General features: G+C 40.0%; 1 protein-coding gene across 6 annotated transcripts in view; it reads left to right on the forward strand.

The window, feature by feature from the left end:
• Positions 1 to 19,442, forward strand: part of LOC131696435 (dystrobrevin alpha) — a 71,705-nt gene that overhangs the window by 48,787 nt on the left and 3,476 nt on the right. The window contains exon 1 of one of the 6 annotated variants that reach the window (XM_058984980.1): positions 1,004 to 1,076. The exons of the other annotated variants lie outside the window; for them this stretch is intronic. Coding sequence (XP_058840963.1) covers positions 1,019 to 1,076 — 58 coding nt within the window. The 5' untranslated portion in view covers positions 1,004 to 1,018. Of the gene's footprint in view, positions 1 to 1,003; positions 1,077 to 19,442 lie in introns of those variants that run through there. 6 annotated transcript variants of the gene reach the window in all.

Genomic DNA, 19,442 nt, shown 5'->3' on the forward strand with positions numbered 1-19,442 from the left:
CCGACAGGTTTCGGGTCGGGTTCGGGTTCTGTAAATTAAAGCTTCTCGGGTTCGGGTCGGGTTCCGGGTGTTCAAATTTGAAATTCTCGGGTTCGGGTCGGGCCCGGGTTTTTGAAATTTTGAACTTTCGGGCTCGGGTCGGGTTCGGGTTTTTCAAATTACAAATTATCGGGGTCGGGTCGGGTTCGGGTTTTGAATAAAACAACCCAACCATTTCATGACAGTCTTTTTTGTAGTAATGAATTATACTTCGTGATACGAATGGATGACACATATAACCGTACCAAATGTTAGCACCCCTGAATCGCTAGAATTCGTCGTATTTTCTGGTGCTCAAATATTGTATTTTTTCATTCTTGCATAAAATTCCGTCTCTTCAGACTCGCAAACTACCTGAATTATTTAATTTTTTAAACGAACATTCATGAGAGAGCATTCAACAATACGTGTTTCACATCTAAAATCTCTTTGCGATTTATTTTTCATGATAATTAGTAATAAACAAAGTCAACAGGAATTTATCGAAAAATATCGGTTCATCTTTCTATAATGGAATATAAATTTCGACAGGTACTTTAAAACCGATACTTAGGCCGCGGCGACTTTTTCTCTACGTAAGCGGTTTTGTGGGGTACATTCGTACCCCAGAATTAAAAGCGCTCTAATATGTCTAATTTTTATTAAATTTATAATTAAATTGGATAGTCTTATTCTAAAATCAATCGTAAAGTAACCTGTTTAAAAATATTCGCGTTTTGACTATTTAATTATGTAATATTTCATTTTGTATAGAGTAAGTTTTTAAAATACGTCAAAATTCCCTTTTTTCTTCATATTGCTATAACTCCGGTAGTTTCAAATCGATTTGGACTATTTATACGATCTTGTAAAGACTTTTAAATTTCCTTTTGAACAATTTATTTCCAAAACCGCTCAAAAAGCGTATTTATTCCGATGCTTTTATGAAAACCAAACGCCAATACAAACGTTAAAAATACAGCAATATGCAGTAACGGAGATGAAACTGGAAGGCATCGCAGGAACATGTAGAGCCGGTGTATTATACGTGTATATAAGTAAGTATGTTCCAGAGCCTAGGCTGCAGAAGATAACAAATCGAATGATGCGTTTTGCATACTATATACAAATCATATTCATGAATGTGTTTTGCCTCTTTAATCCACAAAAGCAAAAATTACGATACCAATCCAAGCGCATTTTCTAGTTACTTTGGTATAGTGCTTTGTTATATCAAATAACAGATACTATTATTCGGGAGAGTTGGAACTTATACAATTTTACACAAGTTTCTCGCTTTGTATGTATCGATATTTTGCTTTGAAAAAAAGATAAAATAATTTTTTTTAATTATGTACACATGACAAAACACTAACGCAAACGGGTTTGGGTGGTACATTTGTACCCCAAACAAACTTTAAGCGAGCACTGTTAAGTTGGTCAAATGAAACAAATAGATTGTACCTGCTTTAACGGAAGTTTAATAATCAAATTGGTTTATGATAAAGATTGCTTGCAATTTAAATAAACTATACCGGAAAATTAAGGATTTGGTGGTACTTTGGTGTCATTATGGAGGCTCAAATTTAAAAAGGGCACATTATTTTTTTAAAAGCGGATAGTTTCGGCCAAATTCATTTTCTAGAGACTGTCTTTGTTCCATCAGACCTAAACCTAGCTTCACTTCCGCCAGGTTCCGTTGTTCATGACACTCATATGGTGATGGTATAATAGCACCACTATCAAATCAGTGGTACATATATGAAAGAGCACTTTCTGTCAGATTGTTCCCGGGCTGAGCTGTTTGCATGATCCGGATTCCTTCATGAAAATACATGAATTTCCACGAACTTAAGGAATTGATCGCAGAAATTTTGTGTGTTCTGTTGAAGCAATTAACGGATATTTAAAAGTTTGGAGTCGTTCCGAGAGCTCCATTGGAGAAGTCGAAGCATCTCTACTGGCGCGCTTACCGTATAATCTGAAGCATAAAATAACTTAGATACCCCATCATAGATCGTCCTAACGCTAATGATGGGACATCAAGTACACGTCCAAAAATCTTGATTGATACCCTTCGATACAGGTTTGACCCTACCAACCAGTAAAGTGGGTGACGTCATGTAAACTGTCGAATACGAATTGCCAATTGCCATAGCTTAATTTAATACATGTAATAAATTATACGAAACTGCCTTGCAGGAATGGTTTCTGATAAAAAAAAATAGAAATTTTGGTTAAGGACGACGGACAAGGTTGTTGGAAACTGTGAACAAACTTTCTGTTTCCCCATGAGTTAGCCGCCGATTTAACTTTATTTCCGGTTAAGATATCGACGGTTTATAAGTTTCTCAGAACATTACAAATTCGACGTTCAATGGTAGTACGTGAATCGAAAGTGAAAAGTAGTGTTATTTAATCTTAGGAAAAAAATTCTTTTTCTCCTTTTCTCGGTTCTCCTAAAGTGGTTCCTGCATCTATTGAAGCTGTTCCTTGCTCTACTGGTCCATCTCCCGGACGGATCTTTCACCAACCATAACTTTACTTCATCAGAGCATTCTTTTTGCAGAGATATTCTTGGAAACGACCGATTATATCCCTCTGTGTATTCAAGGAATTCCACTAGAGGTAGAATTTGACTGCACAGATTCGTGCAATTCCAATTCGGTGAAATATTTGTCGAGAATTTTGTAAATACTCATCAACTTATCTACTCGGATGTCGTATTTGACAGTGCCATACGTGCGATTAAAATATCTATAAATAGAAATTTGTCGGCTATATTATCGGTGCGGTTTCAGCGCAAAATGGTGTTGTCTGGTCCACTTGTGTAAGGATAAATGCTGCACCGCAAGTGGAACCACCCACAAGATCCGGCATACGAAAAAATATGGCTGTAGACTTAGTTACTGATGAATCGTATGCCATTTTATGTACTATAGAAATTGCTGTAAGTAACATTTTTTTCCGTTAAAAATTACCTTATGTGTAGCAGGGTTCTATCACATTCGCCCGAATGACATTCGCCCGAAAGTCATTTACCCGAATGACGTTCCCCCGAAAACCATTTACCAGAATGGACCATTTTCCCGAATGTCATTAACCCGAATGGACCATTTACCCGAATGCCATAAACCCGAATGGACCATTCGCCCGAATGTCATTAACCCGAATACCACATTCACTCAAGCATAATATAAAATCGATAATTGTCTAGTTTAGTGACTTTAGTGAAAGAAGTCCGACTTTATTGCGGTTTTTTGGCAAAAGGATGTATTTTAACCTAAATAAACCAAATCCGAGTGGGAAATGTGAAATCTTTAACCAAAATTTGATAAACTGAACAATAACAAGTGAGCTTATACAGCGGAGCTAGTGTGTTGCGGCTTGGCCGCATATCCGAGGCCAAGGATGCGAAGCGGCGCAAAGCCGGCGCTGAGGTTCCGTAGGACGAGGCGTTGATCCATCTGTCGCCGGAGTTTTAAGCAAACCTGTGATCCTCTTGTTTGCCCGATTTACTCAAATATAGGGGCTATAGCTAGTTTAAAGCCGACTGAGCGGCAGCGAAATCAGACAGTGCACCAGAAAGCCACATTAGTCAACCGTACACTGACCAATGGGGCTATGCGACATCGCTGAGGTTCCGTTGCCAACGCAACAAATGCTCTTCAGGTGCAAACTGATGCATATAGGACGTAGTTGTCAGCTCCAGCGGTGGAATCTTGTGATAAACCGGACAAAATAATAAGAAATCTTTCGGAAACATCATCGATCGAGGAAAATATATATTAAGATGTTCCGTTAACGAATTGAATCAATTAAATTAGTAATTATATCATGCATGGTGGAAGTCCATTTGGCACAACCCCGTAAATAGTAGCTCATAAATATTATGTGGCGAAGCTGGTGTGATGCGGCTTTGCCGCAATTACCGGGGTCGAGGAACCGAAGCGGAGGTCCCTACTCGGCAAAGCTGTGATCCATTGGTATGCTTGGTTTACTGAAACATAGGGGTTGATTCCTTCTTTAAATATGAGCAGTTCTTTGAGTTTGTATACCAAATAGCCCTCGCAATCAAACCGGTGATCCACTCGTTTGCCCGGTTTACTCACACTTAGGGATTGATTCCTTCTTTTAAACATGAGCAGCTCTTTTTCCACAATTGGGGGTTGATTGCTTCTTTCAAACATGAACAAATCCTTGGATCTGCATGCCAAACAAGTTTGCAAAGAAACTGTTGATCCACTCGTCTGCCCGGCTTACTCATAAGGATTGATTCCTTCTTTCAAAACAAGAGCAATTTCTTGAATCTATATACCAAATAGCTCTCTACGTAATATTGGATTTCGAGACAGCTGTGATAAACGTTGCTAGAAGAGTTTCTCCCGGTGCTGCCCTTCACGGATGATTCTTCCATCTAAACCAAAGTTTTTTCAGAAAAATAAAACAACTTGGTCATCAGACAACATATTCGGAAGATCACCAAATACAACTAATTTACAAACAAGTTTTTGCCTTGGCTTTCTTGCCCCATCAAGGTATTCCAATGGCACTCGAAGAATTGAGGAAAAGTTGTCCAAAGGCTCTCGACGATTTTTTGGATTACATTAGTAAAAAATGTATTTTCGGTAGAAAGGAAACTAATCAAAAAGTTTCTCAATAACCGTTCTTTGCCCCCCGCTTCGCGGTCAGTTTTCGAAAATGTATCGAAAAAGATTCCTAGGACCACCAATAATGTGGAATACTAGCACAATAAATGTAACGGTTTGTTACGCCGTGGAAATTCTATGGTGTGTTGAAGCAGTTGCAGCTTGAAGAGAAAAACCCTAGTACGTATGTTTTACGTACACTACAAGCGATGCCAACAGCAAAAAAGTGTAAAAAGAACTCACGAAAGGACTTAAAACTGGAAACCCTAGTTAAATCATACAAACCAGGTGATTGGATTAACCATTTGACTGGTATAGCTTTAGTGTTAATTTCTTCATAGCATCAAATTTAATAAAATTTGTATTTCATCTTAATAAATTAAATTTTTTCGATTGACATTTCGATGTTTTTCGGGTATATGGAATTCGGGCGAATGGCATTCGGGTTTATGTTGCATTCGGGCGAATGTCTTCCGGGTGTTCGTGGCATTCGGGTGAATGACATTCGGGTTTATGTGACATTCGGGCAAATGTCCTTCGGGTAAATGGCTTTCGGGCGAATGTCATTCGGGTGAACGTGACAGAATCGTGTAGCAGATATCGTTTGTTGTGACATTTGTAAAGCTCTACTTGCTCCTCATAGTATTTTATTTTCGTGTTGGACAGTATTCTACATCGGCATATTAGGTGCTAGATTTATACAAAATAGCGTATAATCAGACAATTCATTTTTACACTACACAGGTGCACCACCAGCTAGAGGCGGTGGTCAGCTATTTTCGTCCGCGTCCCTTATCACCTATTTTTATAAAGTGATTCATCAGTAGTGCTATCTTTGAAAATGAACCACCTTGGTTATGCAACTAATTTTTCCGGTCTTTTTTTAAATGCAAATAACTAAGCAATCTTCATTTCGTTATATTCTGAATTGCACATATTTTGTCGTATGTAATTTTAAATGTACTTTCATTTGATGGCATTGTAAGGGAACACGTATTCGCCGGTTGATGCTAATCGAGCTGACATTTCTTTAGACTGAGCAAACTAAGTTATTTGTTTGTTTAGTGTTTATTTGACCAACTAGGTAACGAATCTACTGGGTCTTTAATGCGTGTGGGAAATACGCATGGTCTTGTCTGAGTGTATGACTTTTGAATTATGAATGAGGGTGGAGAATTGACAATTCGCAAGATCAATTCAAATCCAATTACCAATTTGCGGCAATCATTTCAACATAAAAACAAATTTTTATGGTCATATATAATGGTTTACTTTTAGTCCATTAACTCATCAGTTAATTATACTGAGCTGAGAATAAGTACGTACTATTTGGAAACGGGGGGTGTTTGATTCGTGCATCATTAATATCGTTTAGGAACGCAGCATTTACTCGAACGAGGTGGAAAATTTCATGTTACGGGATCACAATATGCTTAAGGACGATTTATAAATTCTGCCACGCTATTAGGAGGAAGAGATATGACTGATTGTGACATAAATGGGAGGGGAGCACGTCATGTGCTTTGACGCAATCGGCCGTTTTACGCACGATTGCGCCATGTATATAGGTAATTCCATGGAACATGAACACTTTTGCAAGTAGCGGCATTAATGTGCTACTACAAAATGAAGGAAAAACTAAAATCATTTGATTCGTATTAGACCAAGGATAAAAATAACGTGGTAATATGACAGAGGCTTAGTTAGTGTTGGGTAATCTTTGCATGACATAATTTATGAATGTTCCACAATACCACTTTTAAACTCATTGTTTGCGGTCCATTTTACATTGTCGACAACACTCCCGACAGCCGGCTGTTCGGAGTTCAAGTTGTTTTCGATGAAACAATTTCGATAGACGATTACCCAGAGTTTAAACTCCTAGAACATTTACGTATCCTTCTGTCAATAAACTATTCAAACATCTTATGCACGAAAGTATATTCTCAGTCGCATCGCTTGCTTGAAGCGAATCCTGACTAACAACCCACCCACTACCCAATCCGTGGTACTTATGGGAGTGTCACTGAGTCGGGGCCTTCCGTTAAGTAAGTACCACATCAACACTTCCTTTCTCATCCCAAGTTACGGTAAAGATGGTCGTGGCCCGCAATGGTGACTCTCAGGCGAAATTCTCGCTTGGACTGGATCAATTGTTATTCCCAAACAATGCTCCTCAAATAGTCTGGCTGGAAATGAGTCATCAGTCTGCAATCTACGAAGTATACCGTGCTTACGCAACGCAACGCAACGCAACATTACAAATTCGACGTTCAATAATAGTAAATATAAATGCGAATTCTACTCGGCAGTGATTTGTTTTGCCATATGCAGATATAACTCAATGCGTATGTTGCTACTTCAGATTCGAGTGATTCTACTTGATGAGCCTAGGGTCCAGATCGGGTGCCTAGAATTAAAAATCTTCGAGATCTTTGGTTGATTCTCCGTAGCAAGTTGGATACGGATCGGGCTTCTCAAATTTTAAACTTTCGGGTTCGGGTCGGGTTCGGGTTTACAAATTTTAAAATTCTCGGGTCGGGTCGGGTTCGAGTTTTACAAAATTTTCATTCTCGGGTACGGGTCGGGCTCGGGTTTTTAAGTTTTAAAATGTTCGGGCTCGGGTCGGGTTCGGGTTTTTCAAATTTTATAATTTCGGGCTCGGGTCGGGTTCGGGTACGAAAAAGTTGAAACCCGACCATCTCTAGTATCTCACCCGCAATTTTGATTCGGCATCTCTCTCAATTGTATGGGAGAGATGCCGCACGACGACATTTTTATCTGAAATTATGAATGACCGTGCTCATGATCAGAATGCCTTCTAAAAGGTCCCAGCTATTCAACCGATACATGATTTACCAAAAAAAAAATCGAACAATTAACAAAACGAAATTTTTATGTGGTACTGGAAAACTTTCGTTACTCCGTGATGCAACTGGACGCACATAATCATTAATAAAATATTTGTGAGCTAATAATAAGGATTATTTTATATCTCCAGTGTTTTAATTCTTCGAAAGACAAACTCACAATATCATATTACCATATAAAAGTGACCCTATATACGAGATATAGAAAGTGGGGCATCTCACCCGACGCGACATCTCTCCTGAAATTGAGTAGTTTATGTCGTTTCTGCTTACGTTATATGATAGGGTGCGCTTTTCCATATTTTAAACATCTTGCGGAAATATACATGAAACTAGAGCTTCTTTATGACGACACATAGATGTCCGTACGATAAAATATTCTCATCCCAGTAAATTACATTCGAAATGAGATTTGGAATATGGGCTGATTTATGATGGAATTCCAATCGAAGGCAACAACCCATCCTGAATGAATCGGTTTTCGAATCGGTTGTTACATTTGCGCTTAAATTCTAAAAGAAAACATTCCGATTGCGATGAGCAGGGAATCTGCTGTCAAAACGAGTGAAACAGAGAGTTGTGAGAGAAAGAGTTTCAACTTTTCTTGGTGGAAACCAATGAGTAAAATGTATGGGCGCAAACAGTTTTTTTTAGATTTTATATGAAAATTTTCAAGTAAGTATCTAAATAAACTTCTACAAACTGTTCCCATATTTTTTCTGCATCAAATGTGTATTCATTTTACAACCACAATATCATAGTTTCTCCAAAATCCCAAGTTTTTATATCTTTCCCATACATTTAAATTCACCATAGCCACCACTGAAGCAGTGCCATCTCTTAAATATTTCCATGAAAGTATTACCTAATTACCCTATTATAAATCCCATTCAACGCGATCTCGATTCATCTTTTTGTTTTGCATCTATTAAAGTTTTGTATTAAATATGCGAAATTTCTGTATTGTTACGCATTTTCGTTACTATTTTTAAGGAATCCTTCTGTTTTTTACGAAGTTTTTAATTATTTTTGGAAAATATTATTTTTTTCAGAAATTATAGCTGAAATCAATTAAAAATTACGGGTGAGCTGGTGAGAATTTTTGCTTCGTATTATGAATTGTCTGATGTCTTTTATAATCGGATTATAGATAATCAAATCATTTTCTACGGATAATCGTGCTGCGGATGATCGAGTCATCGCATAATCGAATTTACGGACAACCAAGTAATTTTTACTAATGAAAATAAATGCAGTATTTTCAAATCTGATAGAATCATATCATGGAAAGAGACCATTTCTGAGTTGGAATTTTAACATTTTAGTCCGACTCTCAATCATGTCAGGTGGCATGTGATGGTTTGGGGGCCGCATTTCGATTTCCTGGAATTGTTTTCACCGATACTACGGTGGATCTTTTTGGATATCAGAACATTTTGAAAGTATTTTCGTTTTGTCTATGATAACGATGCGAAGCATATGGTAAAGGAATGATACCTAGCGTCCAAAAAGGAGCAACTCACAAATCGGACGTCCTTTCCTTATCATTTGTTTTAGAGTTATGGTGTCTTAGGTAAGGTTGTTGCATAGCATCTAGCGCTTTATTTGATCGTACCATATTAATTCGAAAATCGGTCGCTTGGGCGGCGCTGTTATCAACTTTTAATAGAACGAGATACAGTCGTGATTCGCTGGTTGGACACTTTTTAACTGGACCGCTTTTTAGTTGGACCTCCGCTAGTTGGACCATTGTCCAACTAAAAAGCATCTGAACGTCAAAATCTCATGTCAAACTTACTTTGACAATCAATCTGACAATATTTAGAGATGTGAATAGATGCATTTACACTGCCAATATCTCGTTTGGAGAGTTTTTGACATTAATCAGTCGGTTCAACTAGCGAATCAAATTCGTTAGTTGGACAAGGCTGTGGCCCAACCAGCGAATCACGACTGTACAAAGATGGTGTCTACGACAAAGTTGTAGGTCGGGTAATTATAAGTATATCTTCTCTTCACTTTGTAGATCCTTCGACGATCCTAAAGACGCTTATTTTCAATCGAATCGTGATTAATTGTTCACCTTTTTTCACTATGTGATATTAATCTACTGTGAAGAAAAAATAAGTACGTGATCATCCTCAGAAATATAGCTAGGCAATAATTTGATAGTATACATACACTTCGCATTTGAGTACCGAGTTATGGCAAAGTTTTTTTTTCTCGAGAGTTGTCCTACTGGAGCTGTAGAGCTAGGTTCTCGGAAGGGCTCCCCGTCAGAATCACATACTACAATTTGCAGACGAGACAGGCAATGTCGCCCAATAAAACACTGCAATAGGCCAATTGTAGCGGGCCGTGATTCTGAATGTTATATTCATTGTACGGTTCAGGCATGTGCGGGCGTAGGGACTCGCGATCGCGTGTATCATCGCGAAGGGCTCGAACATTTGTACGTTAACGTGCTCGATCGTGTGTGAGTTTGTATGTCGCGTGTGCTAACCTGTATGAACTTCGCGTGTATAAATTCTATTTCATAACCGTGTGCCTTTCGCGTATTCGCGTGTGTTCTAGAATGATCGCGCGCGGACCGTGAATCTGATACTTAATTTTTTGTGTACGGTTCAGATTCCAGAAGAAAGTGGGTTCTTACATATCATTAGAATTCCCATTCATGTCGCCGTAGAACGCGTGGTCTAGTGGGTATGAGCTTTATTTTTTTTGGATTGGTCCAACTGAATGTATGGACCTAAATTGCTAGAATGAAGGCTAAAGATTTCCGGACGAGACCGATTCATGATCGCGCGCGTTTGCGGGTTCGCGTTTGAGACCGCATTTGTAACTTCGTAAGTACTAAAACGTTAACACAATTGCCGGAGTGTTATCAAGTTTACGCCATCTCGGGCATAGGTGTGCGTAGATGATCGCGAAGGGCTAAAGCGTTCGTATGTTGACGCGTTTGTCGCGTGTGCTCGCGTGTATGTGACTTCGCGTGTATAAATTCGATTTTAAAACCCTGCGACCATTCATATATTCGCGGACCGTCATTCTGATCTTTAGCTTTCGGTGTACGGATCACATTCTGACAGGGAGAGAGTTTCCGGTCATGTCGCCATGGAACATTTTGTCTAGTGGATATGGGAGTTATTTTTCAATTTTATTATTTTTTATTAATTAACAAGGACCTAGATTGTTGGTACCGAGGATAGAGTCTTCCGGACGATCCCGATTCATGATGGCGCGAGCGCGGGAGTTTGTAGGTTAACGCTTGAGATCGTGTTGGTAAGTTTATGAGTGCTGAGATTTTCACCTTATCACCGGGGTGTAATCATGTTTGCGAGTTCGTAGGTTGCTTGGAAAATCGCGATGGATGCGAAAATGCTTGGATCGGCCGTGATTCTGAATGTTATATTCATTGTACGGTTCAGGCATGTGCGGGCGTAGGGACTCGCGATCGCGTGTATCATCGCGAAGGGCTCGAACATTTGTACGTTAACGTGCTCGATCGTGTGTGCGTTTGTATGTCGCGTGTGCTAACCTGTATGAACTTCGCGTGTATAAATTCTATTTCATAACCGTGTGCCTTTCGCGTATTCGCGTGTGTTCTAGAATGATCGCGCGCGGACCGTGAATCTGATACTTAATTTTTTGTGTACGGTTCAGATTCCAGAAGAAAGTGGGTTCTTACATATCATTAGAATTCCCATTCATGTCGCCGTAGAACGCGTGGTCTAGTGGGTATGAGCTTTATTTTTTTGGATTGGTCCAACTGAATGTATGGACCTAAATTGCTAGAATGAAGGCTAAAGATTTCCGGACGAGACCGATTCATGATCGCGCGCGTTTGCGGGTTCGCGTTTGAGACCGCATTTGTAACTTCGTAAGTACTAAAACGTTAACACAATTGCCGGAGTGTTATCAAGTTTACGCCATCTCGGGCATAGGTGTGCGTAGATGATCGCGAAGGGCTAAAGCGTTCGTATGTTGACGCGTTTGTCGCGTGTGCTCGCGTGTATGTGACTTCGCGTGTATAAATTCGATTTTGAAACCCTGCGGCCATTCATATATTCGCGGACCGTCATTCTGATCTTTAGCTTTCGGTGTACGGATCACATTCTGACAGGGAGAGAGTTTCCGGTCATGTCGCCATGGAACGTTTTGTCTAGTGGATATGGGAGTTATTTTTCAATTTTATTATTTTTTATTAATTAACAAGGACCTAGATTGTTGGTACCGAGGATAGAGTCTTCCGGACGATCCCGATTCATGATGGCGCGAGCGCGGGAGTTTGTAGGTTGACGCTTGAGATCGTGTTGCTAAGTTTATGAGTGCTGAGATTTTCACCTTATCGCCGGGGTGTAATCATGTTTGCGAGTTCGTGGGCGTAGGTTGCTTGGAAAATCGCGAGGGGCTCTAACGTTTGTGCGCTGACGTGATTTTGTAACGTGTGTTCTTGAATGATCGCGCGAACCGTGAGTCTAATATTAACCTTTCGGTGCGCGGTTAGAATTCTGGCAGAGAGTGGGATCGTTTATATCGCTAGGGTTCCCGGTCATGTCGCCATGAGACGTGTTGTCTAATAGGTATGGGCGTATTTTCTTAATTGATCCAGCTGAAGGCATGGACCTAGGCTTCTAGGATCAAGAATAGACTACCGGACGTGATCGATTCGCAATCGCGTGCGCAAGGGCATTTTTGTAAGTTCCCGCTTAAGACCGCGTTTGAGAATGTGTGAGTGTTAAGACGTTCACTATCACCATCTTTGCTGACCCAGCTGAAGGCGGGTGTAGAATGGCACTATAGGACTCAAAAAGAAGAAATAAAGGACAATATATGAGAGACGTAATAGATTAGATAGGTACAAGATACAGCTGAATTTATGATCATCACATGAAAGACATACATTAGTACTTCAAACTCTACCAATACTTGAATAGCCAACCACCACACACAGCAGATCCTTTCTTTTTTTATGTCGCTAGCCGTGCATTGAAGAATGCCTAAAACTCTGAACTAGGCCCCGTCAAGTCCTGTCCGTCATCTGATTGTCTCGTCCTGTCGTGTCTGGGGCTTCCAGGTTACATGCTTTCACCAGACGAGACTAGCTTAAATCAGCTTAATTGTGCACTGGTTTGGTAGAATCGAGGCGATCATCGAAATGATAGATCCTACGAGTGAATGCAGTTGGCCCAGTCACCTGTCGAGCATTTGTATATTTGCGAATTTGAATGTTTACGTGTGTATGGGAAGTGTTGTGTGTTGAGATATGTGTGTTATCTGTAAATAATAACTTAATACAAATAATATTTAATGTGCTAAAACAAGACATGTGTAATATGCTACTTGCAGTTTTTGGTCGTTCCTACTTATCTGATTCAATTGAGTATGATAGTACATCTCAATTCTTCTAAAACCTAGCGACGTCTGATGGTAGCGAATAGTCATTGTTGGCAGCAATGTTACCCTTTTTGATGAATGAACTCGGATAGGTCATCATAGGAATGTGACGCATGAGACCGAACGTAAATAAAACAAAATGAAATAAAGAGAAGAGTTAGTATTATTATTGATTATTATTTGAACAACACACATGTAACATGCAATAAAACTACTTTGAATCGTCTAAGTGCCAGACAATGATATATATTTACTATTAACGACAATTGCATTCCGTTAAACGTTTCTCATGCTATGCTGACCGGGAATGGATGATTGATGTGCGTCGGTAAATTAATCGTACCTTCATTTATCCAATCCGAATGAGCCGAATCGAATGCACGAATTTAACACCGGTAAAAAGTGATCCAAAGAAGGATTACCCACTATTCTATCATATAAGCCAGTTCTGCATCCATTCCCTGACCCATATGTCACAAATACTCAGACGAACACATACACAGATAGACATGTGACCAGCACATAACAATTTTACACTAGTACCAAAAACTACAATTATTACAACACAACACAACTAATAGGGTTCTACTGTTCTTTTTTTTTAAGGTTGGACAGAGAATGCGCAAAACTCGCAAACGAAAAAAGCAGCTCCCCTCCACACCGCATGCCAGATAACCCCACAAAAATCAATCAGCGCATGTAGAATGTTGTTACAGTACTGCTGACCGACTCCCATGAAGACCCGACACACGGTGCGGAAAAAACCGCCTCCCCCGTCCGCGAATTCCACCATATCTCCGTCCAACCCCAATGCGCCTGTGCACGTTGACGAGGTCGACCGATAAATCGACACACAATGACTTCCACTGCGAGCCGTGCCCACAAAGACTGCCGTTAAGCTGTTGAACAATGTCTGCAAACACAGCCCACAGAGAAAGTCAATCCACGGCAACCCGCCAATCGGCCACGCCAGTGCGCACAGGCCCTTAGCTGACTGTTGGTTTGGGCTGGTGCAGAGTATGAAATAACACAAAACATAAAAAAGGCCCATAAGCCCTCTCGGTCTCCTCGGGGCACCACTATCGAGGCGTAATGCAATAACCATCTCAAAGCAGTTGTCTGCTCAAATATGCTTGAAGATGTTTGCAGTACCGTCAAACTCGTCAACCTACGAGAGGGGTAAAAGAGTTATGGCAAGTTTTTTGCAACAAAATTGCATTAGTTTCTTAATTTAGCAATATTGTATTGCTCTCCCTTGAGTACTATGGCTCTTAATATTTGAAAAATACTTCACCTTCCAGTCCCTTGCTAATTATATGTCGTTACAATATAAAAAAGGAAAAAGATTGACTCACTATAAGTCGTTAATAAAAAAGGAAAAAATGTACCGCGATGGGGATCCATCCAGCAGCTTTGGGTGAAAGCTGCCGACGCCGTGTTCAATCAACACACAGTGACTATATGCACAACTTGTTGAGGCAGACACAAGAGTCGATGAAATAAAACACCCCGGCATGGCAATTAGTGAGGGCAAAAACTAACTCATTCAATGAGTTTCATCGTCGCACAATGCTTAGGGTGGAAGTTTTCCGTGACTTAACTTTTTGTCGGCTCCGACAGCATAGGTCATTAAATTGACTTTACGCTTGTCCGGACATGCCGCAGACTCAGGTGATTCGCATTTAATGCCAAAAGATCCTGACTACTGCGCTGCAGAAGACAAAAAGCTAAGTAACCGGGAAACTCTAAGCTTGTTCATTGACCCTACTCCACGCTTTTCTAAACTTTCTTACTTCAAATCCTTGCTCTCCCTTGAGTACTATGGCTCTTAATATTTGAAAAATACTTCACCTTCCAGTCCCTTGCTAATTATATGTCGTTACAATATAAAAAAGCAATATTGTAGAGAAATCAAATCCATCCAACTATATTGAATATGAAATCATAGCTCATACCGTTTTTAATCTATAATTATTATAACATATAGCAGAGAAAAGCAAAAAAACCGAATTTGTTGAAATTTTATGAATTGAAAAAATGTTTTTCCTTTTCGATTTTATGTACAAGTTAGTTTCATATTACTATTCCCTCTCGCTGGTTGATGGGATTGACGGTATTGTAAACATCATCAAGCCGCAATAGATTCAATAGAGTTATCTAAATATAAGGACCTTCGCTCTTTTTAGTTTTTATTTTCACCAAGTTCTACTACTAGAGGTTAATTAGTTCTCATGTTAATAATCCACCAAACATTATGACTACTGAGGATTTGATTTATATAAGAAGCCCGCTTCAAGATGTTGATTACAATACGCCTCGATAGTGGTGTATCGAGGAGGCCGGGAGGGCTGATATGAGCCTTTTATCTGTTCTATACGTTTCCTCTATTTACCAGCTCATAACCAACAATCAACCAGTAACAAATAGATAATTGAGAAAGGATGTGCTATGTGTGGTGATTGGCTATTCAAGTATTAGTAGTGTTTGAAGTACTAATGTATGTCTCATGTGATGATCATAACTTCAGCTGTATCTTGTACCTATCTAATCTATTACGTCTCTCATATATTGTCTTTTATTTCTTCTTTTCGAGTCCTATAATGCCATTCTACACCCGCCTTCAGCTTGGTCAACAAAGATGGTGATAGTGAACGTCTTAACACTCACACATTCTCAAACGCGGTCTCAGCGGGAACCTACAAAATGCCCTCGCGCACGCGATTGCGAATCGATCTCGTCCGGAAGTCTGTTCTTGATCCTAGAAGCCTAGGTCCATGCCTTCAGCTGGAGCAATTAAGAAAATACGCCCATACCTATTAGACAACACGTCTCATGGCGACATGACCGGGAACCCTATCGATATAAACGATCCCACTCTCTGCCGGAATTCTAACCGCGCACCGAAAATTTAATATCAGACTCACGGTTCGCGCGACTATTCAAGAACATACGTTACAAAATCACGTCAGCGCACAAACCTTAGAGCCCCTCGCGATTTTCCAAGCAACCTACGAACTCGCAAACATGATTACACCCCGGTGATAAGGTGAAAATCTCAGCACTCATAAACTTACCAACACGATCTCAAGCGTTAACCTACAAACTCCCGCGCTCGCGCCATCATGAATCGGGATCGTCCGGAAGTCTCTATCCTCGGTACAAACAATCTAGGTCCTTGTTAATTAATAAAAAATAATAAAATTGAAAAATAACTCCCATATCCACTAGACAAAACGTTCCATGGCGACATGACCGGAAACTCTAGTGATATGGGGTAACTCTCTCCCTGTCAGAATGTGATCCGTACACCGAAAGCTAAAGATCAGAATGACGGTCCGCGAATATATGAATGGTCGCAGGGTTTCAAAATCGAATTTATACACGCGAAGTCACATACACGCGAGCACACACGACAAACACGTCAACATACGAACGCTTTAGCCCTTCGCGATCATCTACGCACACCTATGCCCGCGATCGTTTAAACTTGATAACACTCCGGCAATTCTGTGAACGTTTTAGTACCTGCGAAGTTACAAACGCGGTCTCAAACGCGAACCCGCAAACGCGCGCGATCATGAATCGGTCACGTCCGGAAATCTTTAGCCTTCATTCTAGCAATTTAGGTCCATACATTCAGTTGGACCAATCCAAAAAAAAAAAATAAAGCTCATATCCACTAGGCCACGCGTTCTACGGCGACATGAATGGGAATTCTAATGATATGTAAGAACCCACTTTCTTCTGGAATCTGAACCGTACACAAAAAATTAATTATCAGATTCACGGTCCGCGCGCGATCATTCTAGAACACACGCGAATACGCGAAAGGCACACGGTTATGAAATAGAATTTATACACGCGAAGTTCATACACGTTAGCACACGCGACATACAAACGCGATCGAGCACGTTAACGCACAAATGTTCGAGCCCTTCGCGATGATACACGCGATCGCGTGTCCCTACGCCCGCACATGCCTGAACCGTACAATGAATATCACATTCAGAATCACGGCCCACTACAATTGGCCTATTGCAGTGTTTTATTGGGCGACATTGCCTGTCTCGTCTGCAAATTGTAGTATGTGATTCTGACGGGGAGCCCTTCCGAGAACCTAGCTCTACAGCTCCAGTAGGATAACTCTCGAAAAAAAAAGTTAGTTTCATATTACTATTCATATTACTATGATAGCAGCTAAATTAGATGTGGAATTTGCATTTCAAATTTGTCTCATCAGAATCCGACAATAACCTAGTAACAGGACTAAGCTAGCGCCGGATTGACGCTTGCTCCAAAAACGAACACACAATCGATGTTTCTGAGAAAACCCCTTGTCCTGTGTGCGTCCCGCAAGAATTAGGTAATACTCTCATAAAAATATTTAAGAGGTGGCGCTGTTGCGGTGGTGGTTAACGCGAGTTTTGAATGTGTGGGAAAGTTATTATAATTTGAGATTTTGAAGAAACTATAATATTGTAGTTGTAAAATGGATACACTTTTGATGCAGGAAATAAATGGGAACAGTTTGTAGAAGTTTATTTAGATACTTACTTTAAAATTTTCAAATAAAATCTAGAAAAACTGTTTGCGCCTATACATTTTACCCATTAGTTTCCACCAAAAAAAGTTGAAACTCTTTCTCTCACAACTATCTGTTTCACTCGTTTTGACAGCAGATTTTCCACTCATCGCAATCGGAATGTACAGTCGTGATTCGCTGGTTGGACATTTTTTAACTGGACCGCTTTTTAGTTTAGACCGCTAGTTGGACGATTGTCCAACTAAAAAGCATCTGAACGTCAAAATCTCATGTCAAATTTACTTTGACAATCAATCTGACAATATTTAGAGATGTAAACAGATGTATTTACACTAACAACCTCTCCTTTGAAGAGTTTTTGACATTTGTCAGTCGGTCCAACTAGCGAATCAAATTCGTTGGACAAGGCTGTGGCCCAACCAGCGAATCACGACTGTATTCTCTTGAAATTTCAGCGCAAATGGAACAACCGATTCATTCAGATTACCCCCTTTTGGACGTCAACTAGTACTGGGGTTACTTCATGGCCAACTTTGTTTTTAATAGCAAAAAATAAAAATAATTTTCAAATTTCTCAAATGACAGCTAATACTTAGAACTATTAAAACGTGCAAAAATATCAATTTCGGAACAAATGTGGGTTACCCCCTTTTGGACGCCGGCCGTTCACTTCTGCATACATTTGATCGGATAATAAAGAAATTTACATATTTTGTTCAGTTAAATGACAGTTCTTAACTTCAAAGGCTTGAAGATTTTTTTTGAAACGGAAACTCCTATGTTTGACCGCGAAGACTCAAGCGTTTGTATGTTGATTCGTTAGTCGCGTGCAAGGATGCAAAATGCTTACTTTTTCTACGGCTGTAATATTTTTGCCTACATTATTTCTTCTTCGACGCTGCTGCCGTTCGCTACTGCAAGACGCTTAGCGCTGTTGGCAGCCTGTGTGCAAAGCAGTAACATGATAAAAAACACCGACTCTAATACAGCCACCAGACGCGAGCGGTACAGTTCCTTATTCCTTATATTACACTTTTTAATATTTTTAAACTATTTAATATTTTTAAGCACAAACAACGACAATGAATGCGGTTCATTTACGCCACGACAGGCATAAACGCTTTCGTGTGCGGTCCCCTATCTTTGAATGGCCAGAGAAGAGTGTGCAAAGCGAGAGGTCAAACTTTACTTACCACACTCTCACCGAGCAGTCGGAGTACAGCAGCAAAACAAAAATGTATTTTACTGCTGTACGGAAAAGTGTACTCGGTTTGGCTACCGTTCTAGCAGCAGCAGCAGTGATGCGTCGCTGTAGCGGGCTGTCCTGCTTGTGCAAATGTAAATATACCGGAAAATATGTAGTTTACCGTTATCATCCCTGATCGCGTGTCCTAGCGTGTATGTAACTTTGCGTGCATAAATTCGATGTTATAACCATGTGGCTATTCGTATATTCGCGTGTATTCTTGAATGATCACGCACGGTCCATCAAATAAGTTTCCCCATAACACTGGAGTTCCCGGTCATGTCGCCATGGAACGTGTAGTGGATATGAGCGGTTTTTTTTGATTGGTCCAACTGAAGGCATGAGTCTAGGTTGCTAGGACAGAGGGTAGGGATTTCCGAGCGTTAATGCTTGAGGCTGCGTTTGTAAATTGGCGATGGTGAGATCGCAAGCCTAGAAGAATCCAATTGCATGTTCGCGTTTGTGACCAGATTTGTATTACCACGAAGGGCACAAGCGCTTGTATGTTTGGAATGACAGAGATTGTGAGTGTATATGAGAGAATATGCAATTGATTATGTTAGTGCGTGTTAGTATGAATCTAATTTAATATATAGTAAAAAAGGGAAAATTTACATGCCGAATAAAGATAAAAAAGATGAAAAGAGATTAAGTAGAAGCGTATAAATTGACCGATATTATTTTTGGTATTCGAGGGTAGCGGAAAAGCAAACTAAGGG

Source organism: Topomyia yanbarensis, chromosome 1 (genome assembly GCF_030247195.1).
Source record: "Topomyia yanbarensis strain Yona2022 chromosome 1, ASM3024719v1, whole genome shotgun sequence".
NCBI lineage: Eukaryota > Metazoa > Arthropoda > Insecta > Diptera > Culicidae > Topomyia > Topomyia yanbarensis.